The 24,378-nt window shown below is 50.1% G+C and overlaps 1 protein-coding gene across 2 annotated transcripts; it reads right to left on the bottom strand.

The window, feature by feature from the left end:
- Positions 1-365: 365 nt before the first annotated feature.
- Positions 366-23,612, bottom strand: TMEM201 (transmembrane protein 201). 2 transcript variants are annotated; one of them, XM_063177054.1, is made up of 11 exons: positions 23,537-23,612; positions 19,076-19,196; positions 18,344-18,538; positions 16,778-16,954; positions 15,772-16,181; positions 15,287-15,490; positions 7,089-7,306; positions 6,520-6,591; positions 5,197-5,436; positions 4,949-5,080; positions 366-4,491 (listed from the first exon to the last, which is right to left on the bottom strand). In XM_063177054.1, exons 1-11 carry the CDS (start codon positions 23,608-23,610, stop codon positions 4,394-4,396), a joined length of 1,941 nt encoding a protein of 646 aa, XP_063033124.1. In that variant the 5' UTR covers positions 23,611-23,612; the 3' UTR covers positions 366-4,393. The 2 variants fall into 2 exon arrangements, with proteins under 2 accessions (XP_063033124.1, XP_063033125.1); XM_063177055.1 differs by lacking the exon at positions 5,197-5,436.
- Positions 23,613-24,378: the final 766 nt, after the last annotated feature.

The following is a 24,378-nucleotide window of genomic DNA, read 5'->3' as shown; positions in this document are numbered from 1 at the left end:
CCGGCCCCGGGGCCGGAGGGTGATGGAGAAGCTGCTCCGCTGCAGCAACGTGGATTCTACCGGGGGCACACCTGTGCAAGCGCTGCGAGTCACTAAATCCTTCACAATACACCTGCGTGTGCAGAATTAGTAGCGAGCTGTTGCCAGTCATTTAATTAAAATATATCCTCCTTTAAAAAATGTTGATTTGATCAGCTCATGCCACCTGCCCCCTAATTTACATTACAAAATAAAACCGTAATGTAAAGACCATACAATAATACATAAACACCCTCAGTCAGGATTTAATGAAAAAAGAAACCACTTAAATGCCTAATGAACACAGAATTACGGTGTGCACAGAACTGGACCACTCACACTAAGGCGAAAACTTATCCGGTTTTATTTTTTAAAGAAAAATATTCCTCTTTAAACACAAAGCATGAACTAAAAACCTCCGAGGAACAGCTTCTCCTTCCTTGGAGCATGTTTAACTAAACTGTACAGTGACAGAGCTCCCCAAAGAACACACACATATAACATACAGTCTTTCTTTCACAGGAAATAAGGTTTAGGACTTGAAATTATCCTCCTCACCCTCTCTAGATACCCATTCAATCAAAAAATACTCTGTATCTTACTCCCACCCCGGAACACAGTGATGATAATTTCTGGATGCAACATATATGAAAAAAAAAAAAAAAAAAAAAAAGTATGGGCCAAATTGGCCCATTCTAGCCTTTTAACAAATGTCTGTGAGAGAGGTTAAGACCATTGTTATTTCCAGGAATGGAGCTTGGAAGAAAAATATAGCAGCATCCACAGGCAACAGAAGCCCTTGAGTCCAGCTGCCCTGTTACAAGGACCCAGCCAATTCAGCAGGGATCTGCAGAAGTTCCCAGCACCCAGGAACAGGGAGTGGGAATCAAACATTCACAGGCCTCATCTGTTGCTTGAACAAATAGCCTAAAATTCAGTGAATCTGGCCTACGTATGTCAGCGATGAGGTTCCCCCCCTCCAGTGACCAATTTAATGTCTAAGATTTTATGTTAAAAGGTATGATAAATTTCAGAAACCAGCAACTTGTTCTACCCACTCCCTCTATCCCATCAAATAGATATGGGCATAAAATTTCACATCTGCCAAACTCCTCAGACTGCGAACTGGAACCAGACTCCAAAATACAAATTCTTTCTAATTCAGAACAGCAAAATCATCTAAAGTATCTGCAAAGTCTCAGAACATGCCTAACAAGCCCATAGCCAAAGAAGAAGTACCTGGACATTTTCAATGGAAAGTAGGAAATGGAAAAGGTCTGTAAATAAATGTCATTTATACTTAATCATTAATTGTTGGTATTATTAAACCGCGTTCAGATCTTTATCAGGCCATTTTGTAAAGATCCTTCCCACTCCATACACTCCAACAGTTTTTAAAGTAGGAAAAGTATTAGAAAAATAAAATCTCCCCCCTGAACAACACTGTATGAAGATCAACATCATCAGTCACAGATATTTTTACAGGGGACCAGATAAACTTCTGCTTCCTCCAAACCAGCTTTGTACAGAAAAGAGCAGCAAGATAGACACAGTATCTACGAGCTAGATTAAGGCCAACAATATAAAGACAAACATGGGCTCAGATCTTCTGAAATGAAGAAACCTTGCAAATGTTTTTGTACATCTGCACACACACTCACTCACTCACACACACACACACTCACACTCACACGCTCGTGTGTTCCTCAAGCAAAGGCTTCACAACCGTGAGAGCACCACGGGAGAGAGTTCTAGCACCAGAATGAAAATCTTCCCTCTGCAGTAATAAACCCCAAAGTCTCTCTATTGCTGTGGACAAGGTCACCAAGCCCCCTCCCCGGAGCAGTGTGAGTGAGCAGCTCAGAGGGGCAGGCACAGTTTGGGTGCTCCTGTTCCCAATGCCGATGGGAAGAAGAGGGCTGTGGAGATGCTGCAGCTCCTGGGCTGTGAGGAGGAGGAGGAGGAGGAGAAGGTTGGTGTTGCAGTCTGGTCCAGCGTGGTGGTGAAACTGAGCGCAGGCTGGGAGGTGGAAGGGGGAGGTTTGCATACACAGAGTCACAGTGCACTTTGCTGGGTGACAAGGACAAGCACAGCCACGGCATCTTCTGGCAGCTTGTCTGTGTGTGCAGGCCAAGGATCACACGCTGCACCAGAACATCAGGAAACCCAGAGAGCAGAGGCTGAAAGAGGAACTTGGCAGCTGCTCTGCCATCATCCTGCCTGTACACATGCTCGGGTGAGCGTGCAAAGTCTATAAAAGGGACAAAAATCTCTTTACAACAAGGTTATGGGTCCGGTTTGGCTACAAGGAACAATTCATGCAAGTTACAACAGAACTCATCGTCCATTCAACACAGCTTTGTGCTTTCCTGGCTCTGGGCTGTGTCCAGGAGGCGCTGGCTGTGCAGGGCTGCACAGCTCTCTGAGGAGCCAGAGGGAGATGCAGGATCCTTCCTCAGCCCCTCGGATCAGCGTGAGCGTGCAGGCCTGGCCTCCCCTGCAGGCACAGCAGGGACCAGTCTCACCCACAGGGAGGGCAGGAGCAGCAGCTGGAAGTGGGCAGCTCAGACCATGCAGGGAGACTTGGAAATCACAGAGACACTCAGTTTTTCAGTGCTTGAATCAGCAGCAGCAGCAAAGCCCCATTTATGCTGTCGCATGCACGCTGATCAGTCTGGCTGGGGCTCCCATGGGCTACCAAGTGTGGCTGGGGAGGAACTCAACTAAAACATGCAACAAAATGAAAAATAGAGTGAAAGGAAGGGTGATCATCACTGCCAGGTGGGGCTCAGGTTCAGGGCAGAGAATGGTCAGCAGCAGATACACCTTGCTCTGTGCACATGCAGGAACACAAGAGAGCAACAGCAGCAAACTGGAAAGGAGGGAAAGACACAGAATTCACCAATTCAGAGTGCAAACACAGGGCAGTGGGGTGGGGCAGGGAAATTTGAGGTAAAGGAGCCCAAAGGAAGAGACAACAGAAAAACTCTTCTAGATCTGAGTCCTGCTTCAGGAAATACACAGCTAATGCCAGTCAACTCTCTTCTCACCAGGCGTTTTTCATACAATGGTAAATCTCTCTGCACTTGGTTTTTGGGAACCAAAACAGCAAGATCAGGATTTCTTTTTTTCCCCTAAGATGCACTAAATGATTCTGAGTGTTCAGCACAATATTCTAAATGGCCCTTGAATTCTAAGCAATGCTGAAGGCTTACCCAAAAGCAGAAATAGCCAAATTACAAACTGCTTTTGAAAATCTACTACTTTCCTTGGGCTAGAAAAGAAGAATCTATCCAGAAGGCTGAATTGTCCAGAAGCAGGTTTGGCATTTCTCACTGAGAGCACCTGGGCATTTTACCAAGTAAGAAATATCTCAAACAGTTACTTAGCAAACCCCAACATCAGAGTGAGGTGTCAGGTCTCTGGATAGATGTGTACAATCAGACATCTCCTCACCTACCCCTAACAGAACAGATTTGTGCGATTTACAGCAAGAACAGGCTCTGCCACTCACTGCTCCAGTGAAAGCTCCAGCAGAGCTGAGAGCTGAAGCCCTTTGTGGTGCAAATCACACCGGGATCCTTTCTTTTTGCCACTTGAGAGTAACGCAGGTGATGCCTGCTGGGGCTCTGCTGCAGCCAGCACAGGGTCTGTCGGGGCTGTGCAGCCCTGCAGCCACAGGCACACACAGGGCTGAGGACCAGCGTGGCCACAAGGAACTGGTGAAAGTGGCCTCAGGGCCAGGTCCAGCTGGAAGCACAAGGACATCTAAGATGCAAGAACATGACAGAGCAGCCAAGGTCACCCATGTGCTTAGGCAAGCTTAAGGCAACTAAAGAAAGTTCACTGACAATTTAGAGGAGAATGCCAGGGAGAAGAGAGAAGAGGAACCACTGAGCAGAGCCTGGGGATGCTGCTGCAGTAGCCAAAGCCCAGCACCAGCTACTAAGCCATCCCTCTTCTTCAGCTCATTTGCTCTAATTCTCCCCATTTTACCAGCACCATCAGCACGAGGTCAATATGTCAGAAAGAAGAGCTGGGGTAGGTTCCTAAAAACACAGCTCACGCATTGTCAGGCTTGTGTCTCAGGTCAGTTCTCTTGAAAGGAAGTGTGTGGGCCATTGGATTGGCCTCCTGCTTTGAGCTGGAGCTGGGAATGCTGCCTGCCATCTCCAGGGACACTCCTGGGATACGATCTACCTGGAAGGGGTGGCAGCAGCTGCCCAGGTTCCTTTTCATGCCAGCTGAGTGTACAGCAGTTTTTTGATGAACAGCATGCACCGGTGGCATGGCCTTGGCCATGAAGCCGTGGTTGGGCTGCTCTCATCTCCTCAGGACCAGGTGGAACCAGAGGGACAGGGAGGGCTGGCAGCAGTCAGCGCAGGCTCCTGTACACATAGGCTGATGTGAAAACAGCATTGAGGGTCAGGCTCACGGCCAGCAGGCCCCGCAGGGCAGAGGTACCAAAGCGACCTGGCAGAGGGGAGAACACAGAGAAAAAAGGGAATTGTAGAAAGAGATGTTAAAGAACTGATAAGTAAAAGTGAACATGTGTTGTACTGCTTCTCTCTGGCCAGTGTTTCAGCACAAGCAGAAATTGCTGAAGCACTTTTCCTGCCAGGAAGCACTTTTCTTGCTGAAGCACTTTTCCTGTCAGGAAAGACTCCACTGCTCTCTTTTGGCTCTATTTTCATCTCATCTCATGCTCCTGACACCTACATCCCCACCCCTGTTCTTCTGTCTCGGTTTAGCACTTTGTCAGTGTTCTTCAGACAGTACAAAGAACAGGAACAGCTTTATTAACATCTTAGAATGGCAGGCAGAAGGTCCACTTTGCAACTACTTATTAATTTGATTTCCAGGAAAGAACTCAGCTACCCTCACAGAAACGCTCACACGTGCATGAAGCAGTCACCAGACTTGCACTCACCTCTCCAGCCTGCCAAATCTTCCCCTTTGGTAGTCGTGTCCACCACGCAGGTAGATGAGTGTGACGAGTGATCCTCCTTTTTGATGGAATTATCGCTGCAGATACTCCCCCCTTCCACAGCCGATCTCACATCTGCAAGGAGAGAAAGACAGGAGAATTCAGCACCTGGGTTTCTCCTGCAGGTTCCCCAGGCTGCGGCCCGGATGCTGCAGGGCCGTGCCCGCCAGCCGCTCCCTCCCGCTCCGTACCGGGCGCGCCGCGCTCGGCGAGGCTCCTCGGGGGCGGCTCGGGGCCGAAGGCGTTGCTGTCGGGCTGCGGGGGCTCCTCGGGGCCCATGGGGAACAGCAGCAGCTTCTGCCCCTGCAGGTTGAGGCGCGCCGGGCTGATGAGCGGGCGGCGCAGGCGCAGCGAGCCCGAGCTCGAGGTGACCGAGCCGGCCACGGACGGGGCAGGGGACGGCAGGCGGGACCCCAGCAGCGACAGCGGGTCTGCAGCACAGACACCCACAGCAGTTACACATCCTCTGAACAGAGAGACGCCCTTCTCCCAGAAATTTAAAAGCTGTGAGAAACTTGAAAGCATTCAAAATTATTATCTCTCTTTCTGTAAGCATTGTTTAGAGATATGGCTCTCCAGAGTGTGCTATTCATAGTTCACCAACAGTGTGAGAAAACATTCCTAAAAGCCAATCAAGTCTTAAGTCCACCATTGTTTCTATAAAAACTGTAGATTTTAATGATAAAGTGTCTTTTTCATACCTTCTAACGATAGAGTCTCTGTATCACCTTTAGCTGCCCCCAGTACCCCTTTGGTAATAACACCCCACAGATAAAACCACCGGGTTATCATCCCACTGCAACAGGCACAGTTCTCTTTAACAGTACAACAAGGAAAAGGAATGGGAGTTGCAAATGTCCACCAATGTGTCTTGTACTAAAATTCGTTATTTATTTGAGTCCCCACACTGCAAAGCACAGAGAAATCCCACCAGTACTTTGGTACACTCAGGAGTGACTCAGGTTATCAGGAGCCTGGTGAGCTTTGTCTTAGCTCAGCTGTGTCCATCCAGGAGAGCGTGCACAATCCATTCTGCAGGTGAATGAACTGCAGAGGAGGTGCACGGGGAGCAGGAGCTGTGCATGGCCCGGGGTGTGAGAGCAGCACAAACAGCCCAGGGATCCGTCTGGGCCACAAGGGCCGCAGACAGGTCACGGAGCAGCCAAACCAGCAACTGCTGCTCTCTGCTGGGAAAGCTACAAAAGAGCTGCCCTGGAAGCAGCTGAATTCTCCTCTCCAAGCAGGCTCAACCCTGCTCTAATCAGCAAAGGGCTCCTTGTTTTGTCTCACTGATGCCACCATGAGCTCTCCCAGCGAGAACATCCAGCACACACAGCATCCGACTTTAACGCCATCCCACCTCTAGCTGGGGCTCTGCCAGCATTTCCAGCAGCAAAACAGACATTTTCACTGGAATGCGAGCAGGGAGGAAAGAATTCAACCAGACCACGTGTTTCAACCCACTCAGTGCAAATCCTGCACAGACTGTGGCTCTGGAAGGCCTGGAGCAGTACCTGATGTAGGGGACTCCTTGGAGTAGGATGACTGTGAGGCTGGCCGGCTTCCACTGAACAAGTAGCCAGAATCTAAAAGCAAAAATGAAACAATTTGAACCCAGGACAGGACTATAACGTGTGGATCCAGTGCCATTCCCTCTGGGCCAGCCCCTGCACACTCACCTGGATCCCTCCCATTCCATTTCCTCCTGAAGCACTGCACCACTGCAGCCCCATTCCCTCTGGGACAGCCCCTGCCCTCACCTGGATCCCCCCCAGCCCAATTCCTCCTGGAATTGCAGCCCCTCTCCCTGGATCCCCCCAGCCCATCTCCCCCAGGACCTGCAGCCCCTCTCCCTGGATCCCCCCCAGCCCATCTCCCCCAGTATTTGCAGCCCCTGTCCCTGTGCCAGCCCTGCCCTCACCTGGATCCCCCCCAGCCCAATTCCTCCATGAATTGCAGCCCCTCTCCCTAGATCCCCCCCAGCCCATCTCCCCCAGGACCTGCAGCCCCTCTCCCTGGATCCCCCCCAGCCCACCTCCCCCAGGACCTGCAGGCCCTGTCCCCGTGCCAGCCCTGCCCTCACCTGCCCGTGCCAGCGAGGGGATGGTGCCCAGCGACAGCGCCCTGTTGAGGCGGCCGGGCAGGGAGGACGAGCCTGTTCTGCGCGGGGACCTGAAGAGCTGCTGGTTTGTCAGGTGCAGGATGCTGGGCGGCGTTGGGACAAACAGAGACGTGGCAGGTGAAGGGAAGGCTGGGCCAGGGCTGCTGGGAAAGACAGTGATGGAGTCCCCAGAGAGGTACCTGCAAAGGACACGCACGACAGACACTTAGCAATGAGAAATCCCGGCAGCTGCCTCTCTCGTGCTTGCAGAACATTTGTTTTGTTGCCAGGTTTGGACTAACTTTTCAGTGCAGGAGTGCTGAAGTTTATGGGAATGTTCCTAGACTTTGGGAAAAGAAGAACTGCCCAACCTTACTTAAATTATTGTGCACCAACCTGTCCCACAATACAGGGTGGAACAGTTTAGGAATGCCAGTGATAATACCCCGGATGAGAAAATTACCCAGAGAATGCTCTAAGAAGTCCAGATGTTAAAATACAGGGATTTTGTATTATTTTTAACAATTGAATGAAAATACGTGAAAGAAAGTCTAGAATATGAACCAGAATCTCTGTCCCTCTGAAAGATTTTCTTAGTTAAAAACACGTAATAGAACTGTCAAATAAATCATGATGAAGAACTGAGTATGAAGTGCACGTTTTTAAATGGAGATATCTGACTTTGCAATACAGTATTTGGAGGCTTAATCTCACTTCTGATGGCAACAGAGACAGATGAGAGCAGCAACATGGTTACATGGCTTTTCTTCTGTCAGAGGAAAGCCAGGAGGAAATCAGAGGGTGAAGAAAATCTCAGCCTTGCACTGTGGGGTGACTTATGCACGTGTCATTCTGCCCTGGAGATGAAAGAGGTGGTGCAGCAATATTATGCCTTGCTAACTCTAGAGTGAAGATTACAATGTAAAGTATCTTATAAACTACTTATCTGCTAGCAGGAGGCAGCCATCACCAATCCTGACCAGCTTAATGAGGCTGAACACGTGAGCCAAGCAGGGTGCTGGGGCAGGAATGACTCTAACAGCAGCCAGGGATGTGCAGGTGTGGCAGCCCCAATGGCCCAACCTCTCCAGGATCCAGAGGAGCTCAAAGGGGGCCCTGCTCTGCACCCCCACACACATCCACCCCACCACACACACAGATGGACGTGCCCAGCTCGGATTTGTAAAAGGAAATGAATGGGAAAGGGCATTAGAAGTGCAGCTCAGGACTGATATGAATCATAGGAGAAAGAGTGATACCTACCCCTCACTGGGCCATGGCTGTGGAGGGCCAAACCAGAGCATCACCTGTGAGCCACATGGCTCTTCTGTCCTAACTTTGCACCTTCTGGGTCTTTGGGCCAAAGGATCCAACTTTACACAGCTCCTTGGTGCAGCAGAAAGCAGCTTAACTGGTTTACTGGCTTTTGTAAGTCCTTCATTTAACGGGCTGGAAGCTATTCTAGTAATTTATCACTCATAACCTCAGTCCTGGGACTGTTTTGGATCAGGCTTGCAATGGCTCTGCTGCTCAACAGCCCCAGTGCTCAACCTCACCCAGCCAGTGCAGCCAGATCCTCAGGGCAGTGAAGAATCATTTGTCTTGAACCATCCAGAAAAGGAATTAGCAAAGAGGAGCTGAAGGATTTTAAGTATAGCTTATTAATGCCTTAGGACCGAATTCTGACCAAAGTGTGTCCTAAACATTGATCTGTTCTGAACAAATTCCTGCTAAGTGTGCAAAATCCTATTCCTGTTCTCTGCACTCTTTAGTGTTTGCCACTGCCATGTCAAGAGGGCTCAATGCTGCTAGAAGCTCTCATGGGAATGTGCTTCATGCCTGAGAATGGGCAGCTGAACTAAAACTTCTCCCAGAAGCAGATATAAAAAAGGTGAGGAGATCAAGAGGATCAAGAGGCAGGAAGCAGCCCCATCACAGCCCTGGGATGGAGCACTGCAGCTGTGCCTCTGCTCCAAGCCATTTGTCTCGTGCTAACAGTGGCTCTGGAAACAGTAAAAAATGGAACATAAAAAAAATAAGGGAAAAAAAAAGGCTCTGGAGTCAGATAGTTTGTGGAAATAGTCAAGGCCCGGAAGCCGTTTATTTCAGAACTTGATATTGTGAACATCAAAAGTTGGGTATCTTAATTAGTGTTTACAATGATCACAATGTTATTAGACAGTCGGGCACAACTCTGCTACACAGATAGTTTAAAAATAAATAAATAGAAGGTTAAAGAAGGGTATTACATGGTATGGGACTGTACACGGTCCTGAAGGAACACCTCCTCTGCTCTGTCCCAACAGCTCCCTGTCATCCAGACACCACCATAGGTGTGTGCCTTTTAAATTCACATTTTACAGAGATGCTGCACCAGCCTGGGACAGACACAGACACGGGAGAGCAGGGGCAGGCCAGGCTGCAGATGGACCCACTCCTCTGTCAGATAATTCAGCCCATGAAGAAGAAGGGGAGATGCAGTGCCAGGCAGGCAGCTTGGGGAGCCAAGTGTCAGCCAGGGCTGAAACATCTTCCCTCAGAACTGAGCACCCAGGTACAGCAGGGATCTCTGTCCCCAGGGCGCAGAACAGGTCCCTGCCACCCCAGGAACAGGTCACTGTCACTGTGCCCTGGCACTGCTCTGCTGCACTCCCCACTCGGGGCACAGCCTCCTGTCAAACCCACAGAACCACCAGGGAAGAGCAGTACAGGAATAAAAAACAGGCACAAGGACAGGGGAGAGTAGTGCTAAAATGGGCACAGCTCTCAGGCACATTAATATTTTGATATGTGGCTTAGAGAGCTACAAACTTCAGCTGCCAAGAGTAAGAATTCTTGTCTCTTGCCTGTTGTCCTGCTTTGGATGAAAAGGGAGGGTTGAATTAGAGCTGCACTAAGACCTTCTAGAGCACAGATGCTTGGCATCAATTGTGCCTTTTCCCCCCATCTGGGGCACAAAGTGGGGAGTACGTGTGTGTGTGTATGCACATCCTATGCCTACACAAACCCAGACTTGCTGGCATGCCAAAAATGCCCAGGGCACCTCCTCCTGCCTGTGCACTCAAGAGCTTTGGTCCCAACGAGGCTTTACAGGGGATGACTTCAGGACTGAGTACTGTCCCTTTCCCTGGAGAGCACTGCCATGGCTCCAAGAGCCAAGTGTCCTTGCAGGTGACAGCACACCTGGAAGGAGCTGGCAGCTCTATGTGACAGCACACAATTTCAACAGCATCTCTGAAAACCAAAGCAAAGCCATACAGCACAGCTCCCTTCACCTTTCACGAGTGCAGTCAGTCTGGAGCAATTATCTGGCTATTAATTATATTAATTTTTATAAGAGCACAAATACTTTGTTCACATTACATCAATACATAATTCCTACAGCGTCTAAGCATGATTATTAGCTTCACATAATTTCAGCACACTTGAAAAATATTCATAAAGCCAAAGTAATAAGCCACTACACCATTTTTATATTCCCACATGTCCTCACCCTTTGACACACCCAAGCTCACTGGGGCATGCAAAGCATGGATGTAGGAGAGGAGTTAGGAGAGAGGAAAGAACTGGATATAAACACAGAGTACTTAGAACGGTACAAGGTCACAAAGGTGTCAGTTTGCATGCACTGATGTCACTGAGGGCCCCAGGAAGAACAGGAGCAGCAGCAGAGATGCTGACCTGGCTGCTGCCCCTGGGTTCTCCAGCAGAGTTGCTCAGAAATGTTAGCCCAGGTGTCCCCCTGTGCCCTGCCATGCTCGGGGGTGGCACGGGAGGGACAGAAGCGCTGGCCTGGCAGACACATGCAGGGCACTGCTGCAGCCCTGTGCCACCAGGCAAAGCAACACAGTGTTGTCCCAAATCTTGTCCAGGAAAAGGCACTTCATGAACCCACACTGGCCCCTTTGTAACTGGCTCTGCTGGGCAGGGTACAAGATTTTGAGCTGGCACATCAGCCACGGCCACTGAGGGCCAGTCAGGCACTTGGGGATGGAGCAGATTTGATCCCAAGGGACACACAAACCCACTAACAATCCCTCAGCACCTCTGTTCTGCTGCTACCATCCCCTGGTCCAAACACATGGTTAGTATGAAAAAGCAGCACCTTGAATTAGGGGCTTTTGGGCTAAAACCCTCTAATATTGTTAAGATATTCACAAGCTCTGGCCTGCATGGCTTAGAGAATCCTCAGGCAACAAAACTGCACCTGGAGACCACCATGTGTTCCTCTGGGGTCTGAAGTAAGAGCCCAGCTAAGGGAAAACAAGAAGCCCAAGGCAGTGACCAAGTGGTTCAGCTGATTTTGCATCATTTGTGGTTGTTAGTTACCAAGCCTTTGTTAGCTCTTATCCCACCCAGCAGAAGGAAATGTGTGACACAAAATAGCACCTCAGCTGCACAGGACAGCACCACTGTGCAGCAAAACACACATTTTCACCTGCTGGACTCACTGTGGGGCGGGGAGCCATGCAGTTAGATGATGCACTCAGATATCTACAGTTATATGACATAATCTAACTGCTGAGTGAAAAATGCAAAGCACCTTCCATAGAGAACCTATGGCATGGCAGTGTCTGGAACAGCCTGTTTGGCTTTGGAATCAGGTGTGGCAGGGACAGTCTCAGCAAAGGCAGCAGTGGTTTGACACTTTTTTTTCTCCACAGTCAACAGCAGAATGCTGCTGACTTACAACTTCTCTGCAGGGCTCCTTGTCTGGCACACAACAGGGACGGACTGAATGCTGCAGTTCAGAAATCAGAACACCTCTGGACAAAACCCAGCCTTCTCCTTTCTTCCCTGACCCCTAAAGACCCATCATCCTCCACCATCAGCAAAAGCATGTGAGACAAGGAGAAACAAAGGAGCCTGTCAGCATCAGAGTCTCTAAAACACCAAAAATTCAACTGCTGCAAGGTTGGTTTTGAGGCTCTGAGGTTGTTGTTTTCAGAAGCAGCAGCACAGACATGCTGAGGCACCGAGAAGTGGGGAAAATAGGCTGACACCTGAGCAAAAACAAAAGCTTCTTTGGCATTAAATGAACCCCACTTAAATTATTCTGTTTCACCTTTGAAATTTTCCCAATTACAAGCACAAAAGTTCTCAAATCGTAAGTTGTGAACAAAGCACCAGAGATCAGTTGTACAGATTGGCCATAAAACAAAGTAGCTTTCTGATGTTCTGACATATAAATTAGTGCAACTAGTAAACATACTTCATTTGTATTAATCTGCATAAAGTGAGGACAAACGGATGTCACTTGCAGTTAACATGTCTCCCACATTAAAGGACTTTAAACTCAGTATAGATTTGCACTTGCTGTGCAAACAGAGCTAAAACATTCCTTAACAGGATTATTCAGGCTTCACAGTGTAAATCGTCTGCTTCCCAAAGTTCTAGCAACTGCCTGTTCCCAACATTTAGTGTGCATCCTCCCCATCCCATCCCAGCACTGCACAGGGAAAAAGATAACCAGAGAAAAGAACAGGCATGGTAAACCAACATAACATTTACAGCAAAACATCACAAAAGGTGCCTGACCCCAGGGAGCTTGAGGAGGAGTCAAGTTTAAATAGAAAGAAAAAAACCCAAGTGTTCCTAAAAAGGGAGGAAAAGAGATACTTAGAGGAGATAGGAGAGAATGGGAAACAGGACACAGTGAAGCTTAACACAGCCTTGGCTTTCAGCTCCTGAATAGAACATCTGGAGAGGCTGCCACTGAGAGTTTCCTTCCTACTGGGCAAGAGAATTTGGACAGATACATTTCATTCTTATTAATAAAAGGGCACTGCTGACAGAAATCAGGCATGACATCACCATGACCGTTCCCACTGAGTTTGTCAGCTCCTCATACCCCTCCTTTGAGCCTCCTCAGGAAATCCTTCACATATGAGATTCCTCCCATTCCTTGGACACGTCTCACAGGAGAACACCAAGAGGAACTTTCAATCCAAATTGTACAGGTAAGTGCAGAAGACAATCACAGATAAAAGTCTTTCCTTACATGCACTTTATGAGGAAAATTTGGAAGTTCTGAAGCAGGAAGAAGGCAAGAATCAAAAAAAAAAGTCCAGATGCCTTATTTCACTTAATGGCCATAATAGCTCAAGGATTCCCATGCCTGTGAGCTGGAAGACAAATGTTTTGTGTCAGGACTGATAGTGATGGGAACATGGAAGACGGAACCAGACTTTGCAGGTGCTGGATTCCTCTTGTGGCATAGTAAGTAAGTAAACAACCCTCAGCATCATTCACAAGCACCAGAATGGAGCCAGGCTCCGTGAGCTTGGATATTGCAGCTATCTGAAGGCACCAGAAACAGGCTCCAAAGGAGAGCCCAGGTGGGCAGCAGGCCTGTGTGCCACTCCCTTGCTAAGGTACAGGCACACAGCCAGGAGCTGCACCTTCCATGACTCAGCCTGGCTTATTGTTAACGAATTTCAGAGTTTTGGCAGTGCTACCTTTATGCTTTCACAGTGAACAACAGTTCCAGGATCAGTAAGTATGGACAGCTAGGAAATAGCTTTTGTTACCTTTAAAAAAGCTCCTCTAATTCCACCAGCATCTGCAGCACCCAGCAGTGTCTGCGTTTTTCAGCAGGAGTTGCAGATACTTCACAGTGAAAGCTCCACTCCGATTATTTTACAGTTTATACACTGGAAGATCACCAATTAACTTATATCAGACTGTTAGGGTGGTGAGTTCCGCTGTGCTATTCTGAACAGAAGAAAATAGCAGATGTTCTGTAAAACTGCTATTTTTCTCTTGAAAAACCAAAGTCCACATGAGAAACTCAGTGGAGTGCCTTTCAAACAATCATGCAGGATAATCAGACTGCTTATCCTAAGAGGTCCCAACAAGTTAATCCTAAAAAACCCAAACAGCTGGAAGTTCCCTCCTCCCCACACAGTAATGCCCAGCCACCCCAGCTTTCAGCAGAGGAGTGCCAGGCACTCAGCTCCAAGTCACAATTTCCAGATCCTTATTCCAGTATTAGCACAATGCCAGATGCAAAAAGAACCTCTGCAAGTAACCCAAAAAATCCATATCTGCTGCCATGCAGTGCCACAGCACAGCTCCCACCCTTCCCATCTGTGTTCTCAGCAATGAACACTGACTGAGCAGTGGTGTACAATGAAAGCTGACATGGTACTCACAGCATGAGCCTGTCAGTCCCACATTTCTCTTTCTAAGGCTACAGGAGTGGAGGAACAGAGGCATTTTTATCCAGTTGTGCTTATACACAGATGTTGCTCGGGGAGCAGGTGAGTAAAAAAACCCAAAGAAAACTGGCACTGAAAGCAACAACCACTGGTAGATCTGAAAATTTTTTAACCTCAGCTGTATACTTTCAGGTATTAAGACACCCTGAGCTACATGATTTTTTTAAAGCACCTTTTTGAATAAATTACTGAAGTTTCAGTCAAAAGCACTTAAGGACACTTCTCCATTTGAAACAGGAGCCAGGAGAAGGGCAGAGCGAGAGGGTGCAGGTAAGTGATGCTACACAGTGGAAGGCAAGAAGAACCAGGTATGGGCTCTGTGTGGTCCCTCCTCGTGTGCCTGGGCACCACAGCACGTGTCAACAAGGACTCCAAATCCAGAGGCAAGTTCCCATCGGTTCCAAATTAAAATGACCAGCACCATTAGGAAAGTGAAGGTGGCCCAGGCCCCATGGTGGATCAGGGCACAGGGCTCCTCTGTGATGGCTAAGGATGGAGAGGCAGTGAGGAGAACCAGGAGGACAGGAGAAGCCAGAATCTCTTTGGCTGGAGGAGCAGAAAGGGAAGGAGGCTGCATTTATGGAGCAGTTTGTGAGGCAGCTGCTGGAAGAACTGACTTTGGGGAAGCTGGATATTTGTACTGCTGACGTAGGATGCAGGAGGAAGGGAGAATGGAGGCAGCACGAGTAGCTTCCATGGCTAGCAGTGGAAATGCTAGCACAGTGGTAAGCGGGGATGGGGAAAAAATTTTATATATATATATATACACACACATGTGTATATGTGCATATATAAATATATATTTTAAAAAAAAGGAAGAAGAGATCTTCACTGCTTATCTAACTTTAAAAAAAGAGACACAGAGGAAGGGAAAATAACAAGAGGAGAGAGAAGCACCAGTCGCAAAGAGTTCACAAGGGTTTTTGCTGCTTCCCCCAGCGTCACTGCTCTGGCTCTGACCTTCGGGGCCGGGGTCTCCGCTGGCCCGTCGCCTTCCGCGTGGCCACGGCTGCGGTGAAGCCCACCAGGCAGCACAGGGACGTGGTGCCAAACTTGGCCGTGTCCAGCCAGCTGGGCGTGTCTGCCTTCAGGTAGCGCTCGGCCAGGTGCAGGCTCATCACCAGGAACCACAGCAGCGAGGCAAAGGCGTCGATCCGCCGGAGCCTGCCACGGGAGGAGAAACCAGACAGGATTTAAAGGCTGCTGAACACCCTGGCCACCCTGTACTGCCTCTGACACAGCACATCCTGTGCAGCCCTGCCTGCTGCTGAGCAGATCAGCTCCAGCTTTTCATTCACAGTAATTAAGCTTAAATGGAACGAATCGAGGCGTGCAGTACTTCATGTGCCATTCTGGAAGTGTTTCCCCCAGATCGCCGAGGCAGCACAGCACTAGAGAGCTCCCACCAAAGCAGCTTGAGCGAGACAGGAGCCCAGCACACGCACCTGATGCGCCCAGCCAGGAACATGGCCAGCAGGCAGGTGAAGAGCCCCAGCACAGCCACTGCCATCTGGTGATTCTTGCCGTAGGCCCAGGCCACGCTCAGGTTCTCCAGCAGGCGCTCCGGGAGCAGGCGGAGCAGCTCCCGCCAGCCGCGCCCCGAGCCGGCACCGTCACTGCCACCGTGACCGTCACTGCCACCGTCACTGCCACCGTCACCGCCTGCACGGGGGCTCGCGCCAGTCCTGTTCCACTCGGGGCCAGGAGCAGGGACAGCTGTGCTCAGGGAGAAGGGGTTGCCCGACCCGTACAAGGCCATCAGAACCAGGAACGCACAGCTGAGGAAGGCCAGGAACCGCAGGAGGATCACCTGAGCTGGCGTGGTGATGGAAGTGGATGAGGATGAACACAGGCTCTGCAGAGGAAGGGAGAAACGCTTTGTCAGGACTGAATGAACTGCAGCAAGGTTTTGAAATGGTGCTGTATGAAACACTTCCAGACCGTATGGTTTGCTGGACTGCTCTGCTCAAGTGCTTTTAAGTCTCTGCACTGGGCTGACACCACATGGGATTACTGTAGACTAGCAAGGAGCAATGGCAGAGACATGAGCAGAAGCCAAGGTCAGGCAGGGCAATGAAACAAGGAGAAGGTCATAATTCAATTTCCATTGTTCTTTTTTTTTTTTTTTCCTTGTACTCTGTAATTTCCTGCACTGCACTCACAAATTGGCTTCCCTACCTCCCCTTCTCTGCCTGTCCCATTATTTTCCTTCCACTCTATTATTACATTAGACTTACCTTCTGGCAACTGTGCTGAATGACACCAGCAAGAGGAAAACCTCAAACCAGCATTAGAAGCATCTATGGCAACTCTCCTGTGCTCTCCTAAACTGCAGGCACGCAGCAAGCTCCCTCGCCAGGGCTGGAGAGGCCAGGCTGCTCCTCCCTTTCCCAGCTGCAGGTGCAGTGGCAGAGCTGTCCCTGTCCTGTCCCTGTCCCTGTCCCCATGTACCTGGCTGTAGCTCTTGTCGCTCTCCCGGCGCCTGAAGTGGTGGCTGAGCAGCAGCGCCCGCAGCTGCCGGTTCTGGTGCTTGATGTAATACTCCACTGCAGCCTGGCACGGGCGGCACAGCTTGTAGGTCTGCTCCAGGTGGTGCTTGTACACCTCAATCTCCTCATCGTACTTGCCCTGGGCAGAGAACAGCAGGGGAAAACGGGTGAGAAGTGCAGGTGCCTCACCAGCTGTCGTGTTTGCTGTTGACAGAAGGGCAAAGCGTGACCCCAGTGCCACAGGAACAGCCCCCTGAACCAAGCTGCAGGCCAGGCACACAGCCAGCCTCACAGAGCTGAGCCAGCCTCCCCTCCATGTCCCAGAAGGGATGGCAAAGAAGAGCCCTGGAGAAGGCTGCTGTGGCCCAACATCAGGATGTTGAATTTCTGTGCCCAATTTTGCTGTCTTTGTGGAGATCTTTTGAATACTACATAGCTGAGACAAGTAACTAGAATTGCTCTTCCTCTCCTCAAATGAGGGGACACAAAATACCTGTGGCTCCTCCACTCCAGGCTCATCCCTCCCTGGAGCAGCCAGCCCTGCTGTCACTGACACCCCTTTCCAAGCACACTGGATAACAATCCCAGGTTTCTCAGCTGGCACAGGCACTGCAGCTCACTGAATGCTTAAAAAGTGGCCAAAGGCGGGCAGTACTTGAGCAACTGGATAGGTCTGGCAAGAGGCAGGGACTAGAAATAAAGCTGAGAAAAGGGCACCAGGCAAAGATATTCTCATTAAGCGCGATCAAATTTCAATCTGTTCTCCAGGAATCACTCTGATTAAACTCATTATAATTACAGAAAGCAGACTGGATTAGGCAAGCCAGAGAAGGACACATCACACTACAGCACAGTCTAACCCCAAGGCTTGACCATGCCAAGGAATGCAGCACTAAATTCTCTGCACAGATCTTTAGGGAGCCATAAAACCGTGAAGGAGAAACCCCATTATCCCTCCTCCATGCATGTTAAGTAATGGGAAGGCCAAGAAGTTGCTCAGCAGGAAATCCTGCTGCTGTAGCTGCAAAATCCCTCTGCCCTCCTAAGCACAGATGCCTAACCAGGGAAATTGTGGCTGCACAGGATTCCTCTCCCAGTTCACTTGTAAACACAGAGCAGCACAGCCAGGGCCTCGGGAAAACAAAACCTATTAAGGCTTCATGTTAACTACTGGGCTGTTGTGCCTCTCAGGTCCCATAAACTCAGCCATGGGAAGTACTGGAGGTGTCAGATGATCTCAGAAATGTCCTGGGCTCAAGCTTCAGTTTCCAGTGCTCATTAGAACAGGGGAACATTCCAGCTTTGAAGTACAATTAGGTAAATTTACAACACTAATCACTGAAGTTCTCTGCACTGAAGTGCCGCAGAGTGCTTCTGAAGACTGTTGGAACATCATTACTAAAAACTGCTCTCTCTCCTGCTTACTAGGCTGCAGCATGGAATTAACAGAGCAGGAATAGCAGATGCATGGATGGGAATGCCTTGGACAAACATTCTCCAGTGATGGCAGTCCCTAATGAACACTCACCTCCTCCCTTGGTGAGAATGAAGCCAGCTGTTTGATTTTCATGGTTTGATGGTTGTTGCATTTCTTGCAGAGCAGAATCTGGCTGCTCACCCACTGCTGTGGTTTGGTAGGGTCACAGAAAGTTGGACTGCCTGACACAACGTGGTTAAGGTGTTCCATGTACTGGGCAGGGATGGGCTTGTTGTAGTCTCCATTCTGACAAACAACAGGGGAAAAAGCAAACATCCAATCATAAAATCACAGCTAGGTTGACAGTAAGATTCCCTAAGTTCTGTCAGCAGCTCTACATTTCATTAGCATGCACCTATGTAACAAAATAAATTAGTAAAAAAAGAGGCAAAATGCTTCAAATCTTCCCCCATCTCCACTGTCCTGCACACCTATCTCAGGCAGCTGGTGGTGCTGGATTTCAGCTCAAGACAGGCTTTGCTATTTAACAGAACACAAAACCAGAGAAGAATTGTTCCATACAGTAAAGTAAGTATTCTTACGAGACATGTCAAGGCCACTTTTGCCCTTTAAAGCAAGACAGGAACACTTGTCTCTGTCTCTCTAGTCAGCACACCCCAGCACAGAAGATTCTCTTTCCAAGCTGAGGTGCTGAGCTCACGGGTGCTGGGCACAGGCAGCCAGCTGTGCATTCACTGCCCCATGCCACTGAGGCTCCCCAGGCCCTGCCAGCCCCTGCACCCCCTGTCCCAGCCCCTGCACCCCCTGTCCCAGCCCCTGTACCTCCTGGAAGCCGTTGTACTGCTCGCAGTTGGGGCAGTCCCAGCAGTTGCGGTTCCCGTAGGGCACCACCGTGTCCTGGCTGCAGAACCAGCAGTTCACCGTCACGTGTGTGGGCTTCTTCCTGGGGGCACAGCAAACATCTCAGGCAGGAGCCCTCAGCTCAGCTGGTGGGGAGGAGAGCAATGGCTCCCCAACAGTGAAATGCAGGGAAACAGCCAATCTTCCCATTCTGTGTGCTTAATGCTATGGCTTGGAGTAGTGCTTTCAGCAATGAAAAGCAGAAATAAATTCTGCCTGACAATTATCCTCTGTTCTAGTACCATGGACATGCCAGAACTTCAATAACAACCTTGTGATTTATCCACTTCACTGTTTTTCAGGGGCATATCTGGGGGTCCTCTCCATACTCAGCAGTGCCATTCTATGAGAAGGTGCAGTAGAGCTGATGCTTAATACACAGGATTCCAGGGAAAGGAAGTCAGGATCCATGAGAGCTGCCTGTGAGGGTGCCCAGAAACCCAGGAAATGGGCATCCCCTGCTTTTTTTATGCACTAGAACTGAAGGGATAAAGACTAATGACCTTGATCCATGAGCCCCTTGTTCTCTAAAGCAATCCTGTTAAAACAACAGCCAATACAGACAAACAGCTGCGACGTGGCCCCACCAAAACAGGCTGTGACAGATGTGTGAGCAAAGACCTTCACCAGCCCAATCCCTGAGCCTGCCTGCTAGAGAAGCTCTGCATTTGTCTCAAAGCTCAGCGCAAGGCCCAGGAGGAGCTCCCTGGCCCAGGCACCACAGCCCAGCTGTCTGGGCTCATCAGCCCCAGCCCCATTTCCAAGGGAGGGCAGCTGCCCAGGGCTGGCTGTGGCAGCCGTGCAGACAGATGGACACAGCTGCCACAGCCCAGCTCCACCAGGGAATAATGAATCTGTGTGGCTCCACTGCAGCAGCAGAGCAGGGGAGCAAATAACAGCAACCATTTCTCCCCGCTCACATTTCCATGGACCGTGCCTTGAAACTCTGTTCATAAAACATCAAACCCTCAAGCAATGCCTGAGCCTCCTGTTTAGGCACTAACAATGAGGATATGCTTGAAATGAAGCACTGTAAAGTCAGAATGTACAGAGGATTCCCTGCCAGATGCTGAAAGAAAATGGCTGGAGCTACTAGGATGACAGATTCTCATCTCAAAATAGATGCAAACACCCACACCCCCCTTAAAATGAATATTCCCTGCTCAACTTTCTTCACTGCCAAGGGGGCTCAACTGATCTGAGATAAAAATATCACTGCTAAAACTACCAGGCAAAAAAAGCCCCTCAAAGCAGCCCAGAGTTTAAAGCAGACAAATCTAGGTTAGTGTCTGAGCTATCCACGAGCTGCTGCTGTCCAAAAGCCAAGCACGTGCCCACCCCAATCCCCTCCTGTGGCACCACTGAAACCCCTCAGCCCCTGCCCACCCCAGGCTCTGCATTCCACGGCACGGCAGAGGCAGCAGCACTAATTTCAAGGGTGACAGAACTGGAAAGCACAGGTGAAGAAATGAATAAAGCACTCATGCTATAAAGGGAAATCCATCAGTGCCAAACCCTACCTGAGAACTCGCTAATATCAGAGACCAAATCCTCAGAGTACTCGAGGCCTTTCCATCCTTTTCCAAACAGGATTTCATTTCTTGCTCTGGAGGCTAAGGAAGTACTACCAAGGATTAAACAGCAGCACCTCATTTGCAATGTATGCAAAACAAATGGCTAAGTCCTGGATTATTTAGGATAAAAGGCAATAATACTTCCTTCTGTGAACCTATAATCTGTTGCCATAGAAATAGGTGCAAAAAATCCCCAAATTCTCAATCTGGTGAATGTAAAATAACAAGGGGAGGAAAAGGTTGTTGAGGCAAGAACATGTAGGTAGGGTACTAATTTTCTAGTAACTGGGCAGGACTGAAAAAAAAAACAAAAAACAAGTTCTGCATTTGGAAAGAATCTCAAATACAGATTTAACTACTCTGGAGCTATATTTACCTTGCCTGAATTCAGGCAGCAGCTGAGGGCAGTGAGCTAAAGCACACACTGCTTCCAAAGTCAGAGAGTGCCAACGCAAATGGAGCCTTTACCATGTGCTCAATCCCTTACAAATCAAAAGGCAAATCATCCCCGAGGAGTTCATAATCTAGCACTGTGCTAACCTGAACCAGCTCCACTGGCCAGAGAACCTCCCTGCACACCAAAACCTGGGCAGCAAGAAGCGATTGAGTTACTCCAGGCACAGAGAGACTCCACTCACAGCCGACTCCCTGTGTAACCTGCACACCCAGCCAGGCTCACAACACATTCAAGGCTTGCACAAACTTTTCTGCAGGTAGAAAATGTTTGCTTAAGCCAAAATTGAGGGGAAAATACCTACGGTAAACTCAGTTATGACACCAACAGCTAAATGTCTGACATTGCTCAGACAATGACACCCTGTTCCTTTGTGAGAAGCTGCTGGATTCTTTATTTTGCTCACAAAAATCAGGTTGCAACTCTGCAGGTCCCATTGACAAACACTGGTTAGCAACTTTTGTGTCTGTCATGTAACACAAGGAGGAACTGAGGCTCCTTCCCAGCACTCTTCACTTCTCATTTATACACACATTTAAGGTCATGCTGAAGTCCATGCTTCTAATGGATTGCCAGAACAACAATCTACCTTGGTAAGTGCTGGCAATAATAAACTGGATTTGTAAATATTTTTATTTACATCTATTCCCCACCCTCTTTAAGTCAGAAGATGAAACTGTTTACTTTTCTGTAGCCTTGAAAGTGACACTGGTGGATGTGCAGCTCTTCGCTGGGCTACCAGCGAAGGATTAGAAGAAAAATCCAATTCTCTATTAAAAGTATTTAAAGCAGCAGTCTCATTCTGGCACAACTGGATCACAAAGCAATTATTCAAATGGCTATGCCAGCACATCTGAACAGTCCCCTCAGCCAGGAAAAAGGTGCCCAGTGGGCTTGGGCAGGGACAGCCACTCATTGATAACCACCCCAGGCTCTGTTCCTATCTGGACATCAAATCTTTTATCTCCTTGATAAACAAAAAGCAAAGGCAGCATCATATCTATGTCTCTCATCCCCTTATTAAGCTGTCCTCTTTGATGACTATCACTGACTAAGATTCACTAAATCAAGGCAGAATAAGAAATTCGGAAGCATCAGGATGGTACTGAGAAACACACTATGTAGCTTCAAAGAATTATCAAGGTCACCTGGAAGAATTTACCGGCAGTCTTCAAGGACTTGGGAAGAAATGCTTTCCATTCCAGAGACCTTTTGATGAACTCGAGCAAAACAAACCCACTCTCCTCACTCTAAAGGCACGCTAGCCTCAACTGGGTCAAAGAAATCTTGCCTGCTTCACTGAAATTACCTTCAGGCCACTTGGATTTCTTGGCTACCCTAAATATCTCAGACAAAGGCCAAATCCTGTATATGGATTAATGTCCCATTGATCATTGATACGGTTAAATAAACAGCAAATGCTTTAGAGCAAACCTTAGGCATCACATTGAGGATGCGGGAATATGCTGCTCTTGCAAAGCATTAACGTGAAGTGAACCTTAGCATAGGGAGCCCTTGGGACTGGCTTGTCTCCAATAGAAGCACTTAATAGATGAGCAGGCTGCGAGGTCTATTGCTGCTACAGATCCTGAAATCCTTATACTCCACACATCCCTACATTCCTTTCATGCTATGCCAGATTAGAACCTGCCAAATTAAGCTTTTCTCCTTTCATGAGATCTGAATGATGACACGTCTCCTGATGCTTTTCAAACCTGACTTTCAATTGCTCTGAATTTGTTCTAAGGTCAGGAACGTTCTGTGCAATTAAGAAACAAGTAACCAAAGAATTTTGGTCGCTAATCAATAATTTTGACTTGCATAGAATCTCCTCTAGTTGTATCACTGTGCTAACACCTTTGATATTTACAAGCCTGTTTCCCAGCAATCCATGCCTCACCCCACACCCACCAGCCACAGGAGCAGGATCTTCCCTTTCCGTGCCTCACAGACGCCGGACAAGGAGCGGGGGAGAGGCGAGGGGCAGCGCTGGGATGCTCAGCCCGGCACACAAAGCCATTCCCGGGCACAGAGCGCTCCCAGCCCAGCCGCGTTCCCGGCGGTGTTGGGGCAGCGCTGGGATGCTCAGCCCGGCACACAAAGCCATTCCCGGCTTTTGGCGTGTCTGTGCTCCCAGCCGCTCTCCCCGCTCGGCCCTGCCGGGGCTCTCCGGGAGCGGCCCCGCCGCTCTCCCACAGCGGGCGGGCCCGGGCCCCGCGTGGCGCCTTCCCGCCGCCGCGGGCCGCATCCCGCCATGCCATGCCCAGCCTCCCTCCTCCTCCTCCTCCTCCCTTCCGTCCGCCCGTCCTTCCCTCCCTCCCTCCCCGGCCGCCGTCCCCGCGCCGCCGGCCGTACCTCCGCGCGATGCGGTAGAGCAGCAGCCCCGCGGCCGCGGCGCAGGCGGTGACGCCCAGCCCGGCTCCGTCCATGCCGGCGCGGCCGCGCTGCCCCGGCGCTGGCGGAGCCGCTTTGTAGGGGCGCGGCCGGCGCCCGGCCCGCCCCTGGGCCCGCGGGGGCGGCGCGTGACTCACGGCGGGGCCGGAGTCGTGCGCCGGGGCCGCCGTGACTCAGCGCCGCAAAGGCCGAGATCGTGGCGGCGGGGGCGGCCCGGGCCCGGCCGGCCGGGGGCGGCCCGGGGAGGTCGTGCCTGGCCCGGCGTGCCTGGCCCGGCGCCCGGCGCACACCGGGGACGGCGCTTCTGCTAAATATAGCGCGGCGCTGTCGGTGTGAGGCGGGGACAGGCCCCGTGAAGGGCGGCCGCCGCGGTGCGGCTCTGAGAGGAATGTCCTGGGCTGCGAGGGACGCGGTTCATCCCCGGCCCCCACAGACACCCCAAAATCCCGCCCTGGGCATCCCTGGAAGGGACACAGTTCATCCCCGGCCTGCACAGACACCCCAGAATCCCATCCTGGGCACCCCTGGAGTGTCCTGGGCTGGGAGGGACACAGTTCATCCCCGGCCTTCACAGACACCCCAGAATCCCATCCTGGGCACCCCTGGAGTGTCCTGGGCAAAATTCCTGCCTGGGCATCCCTGGAGTCTCCTGGGCTGGGAGGGACACAGTTCATCCCCGGCCCTCACAGACACCCAAAAATCCCATTCTGGGCATTCCTGGAATGTCCTGAGCAAAATTCCTCCCTGGGCATCCCTGGAACATACTGAGCTGGAAGGGACACAGTCCAGCCCCAGCCCTCACA

The sequence above is a fragment of the Melospiza melodia genome, chromosome 26 (assembly GCF_035770615.1).
Source record: "Melospiza melodia melodia isolate bMelMel2 chromosome 26, bMelMel2.pri, whole genome shotgun sequence".
In the NCBI taxonomy this organism is placed as follows: Eukaryota; Metazoa; Chordata; class Aves; order Passeriformes; family Passerellidae; genus Melospiza; species Melospiza melodia.
Note: the sequence above shows the minus strand (reverse complement) of the source record. Positions and strands in the feature narration are given on the sequence as shown.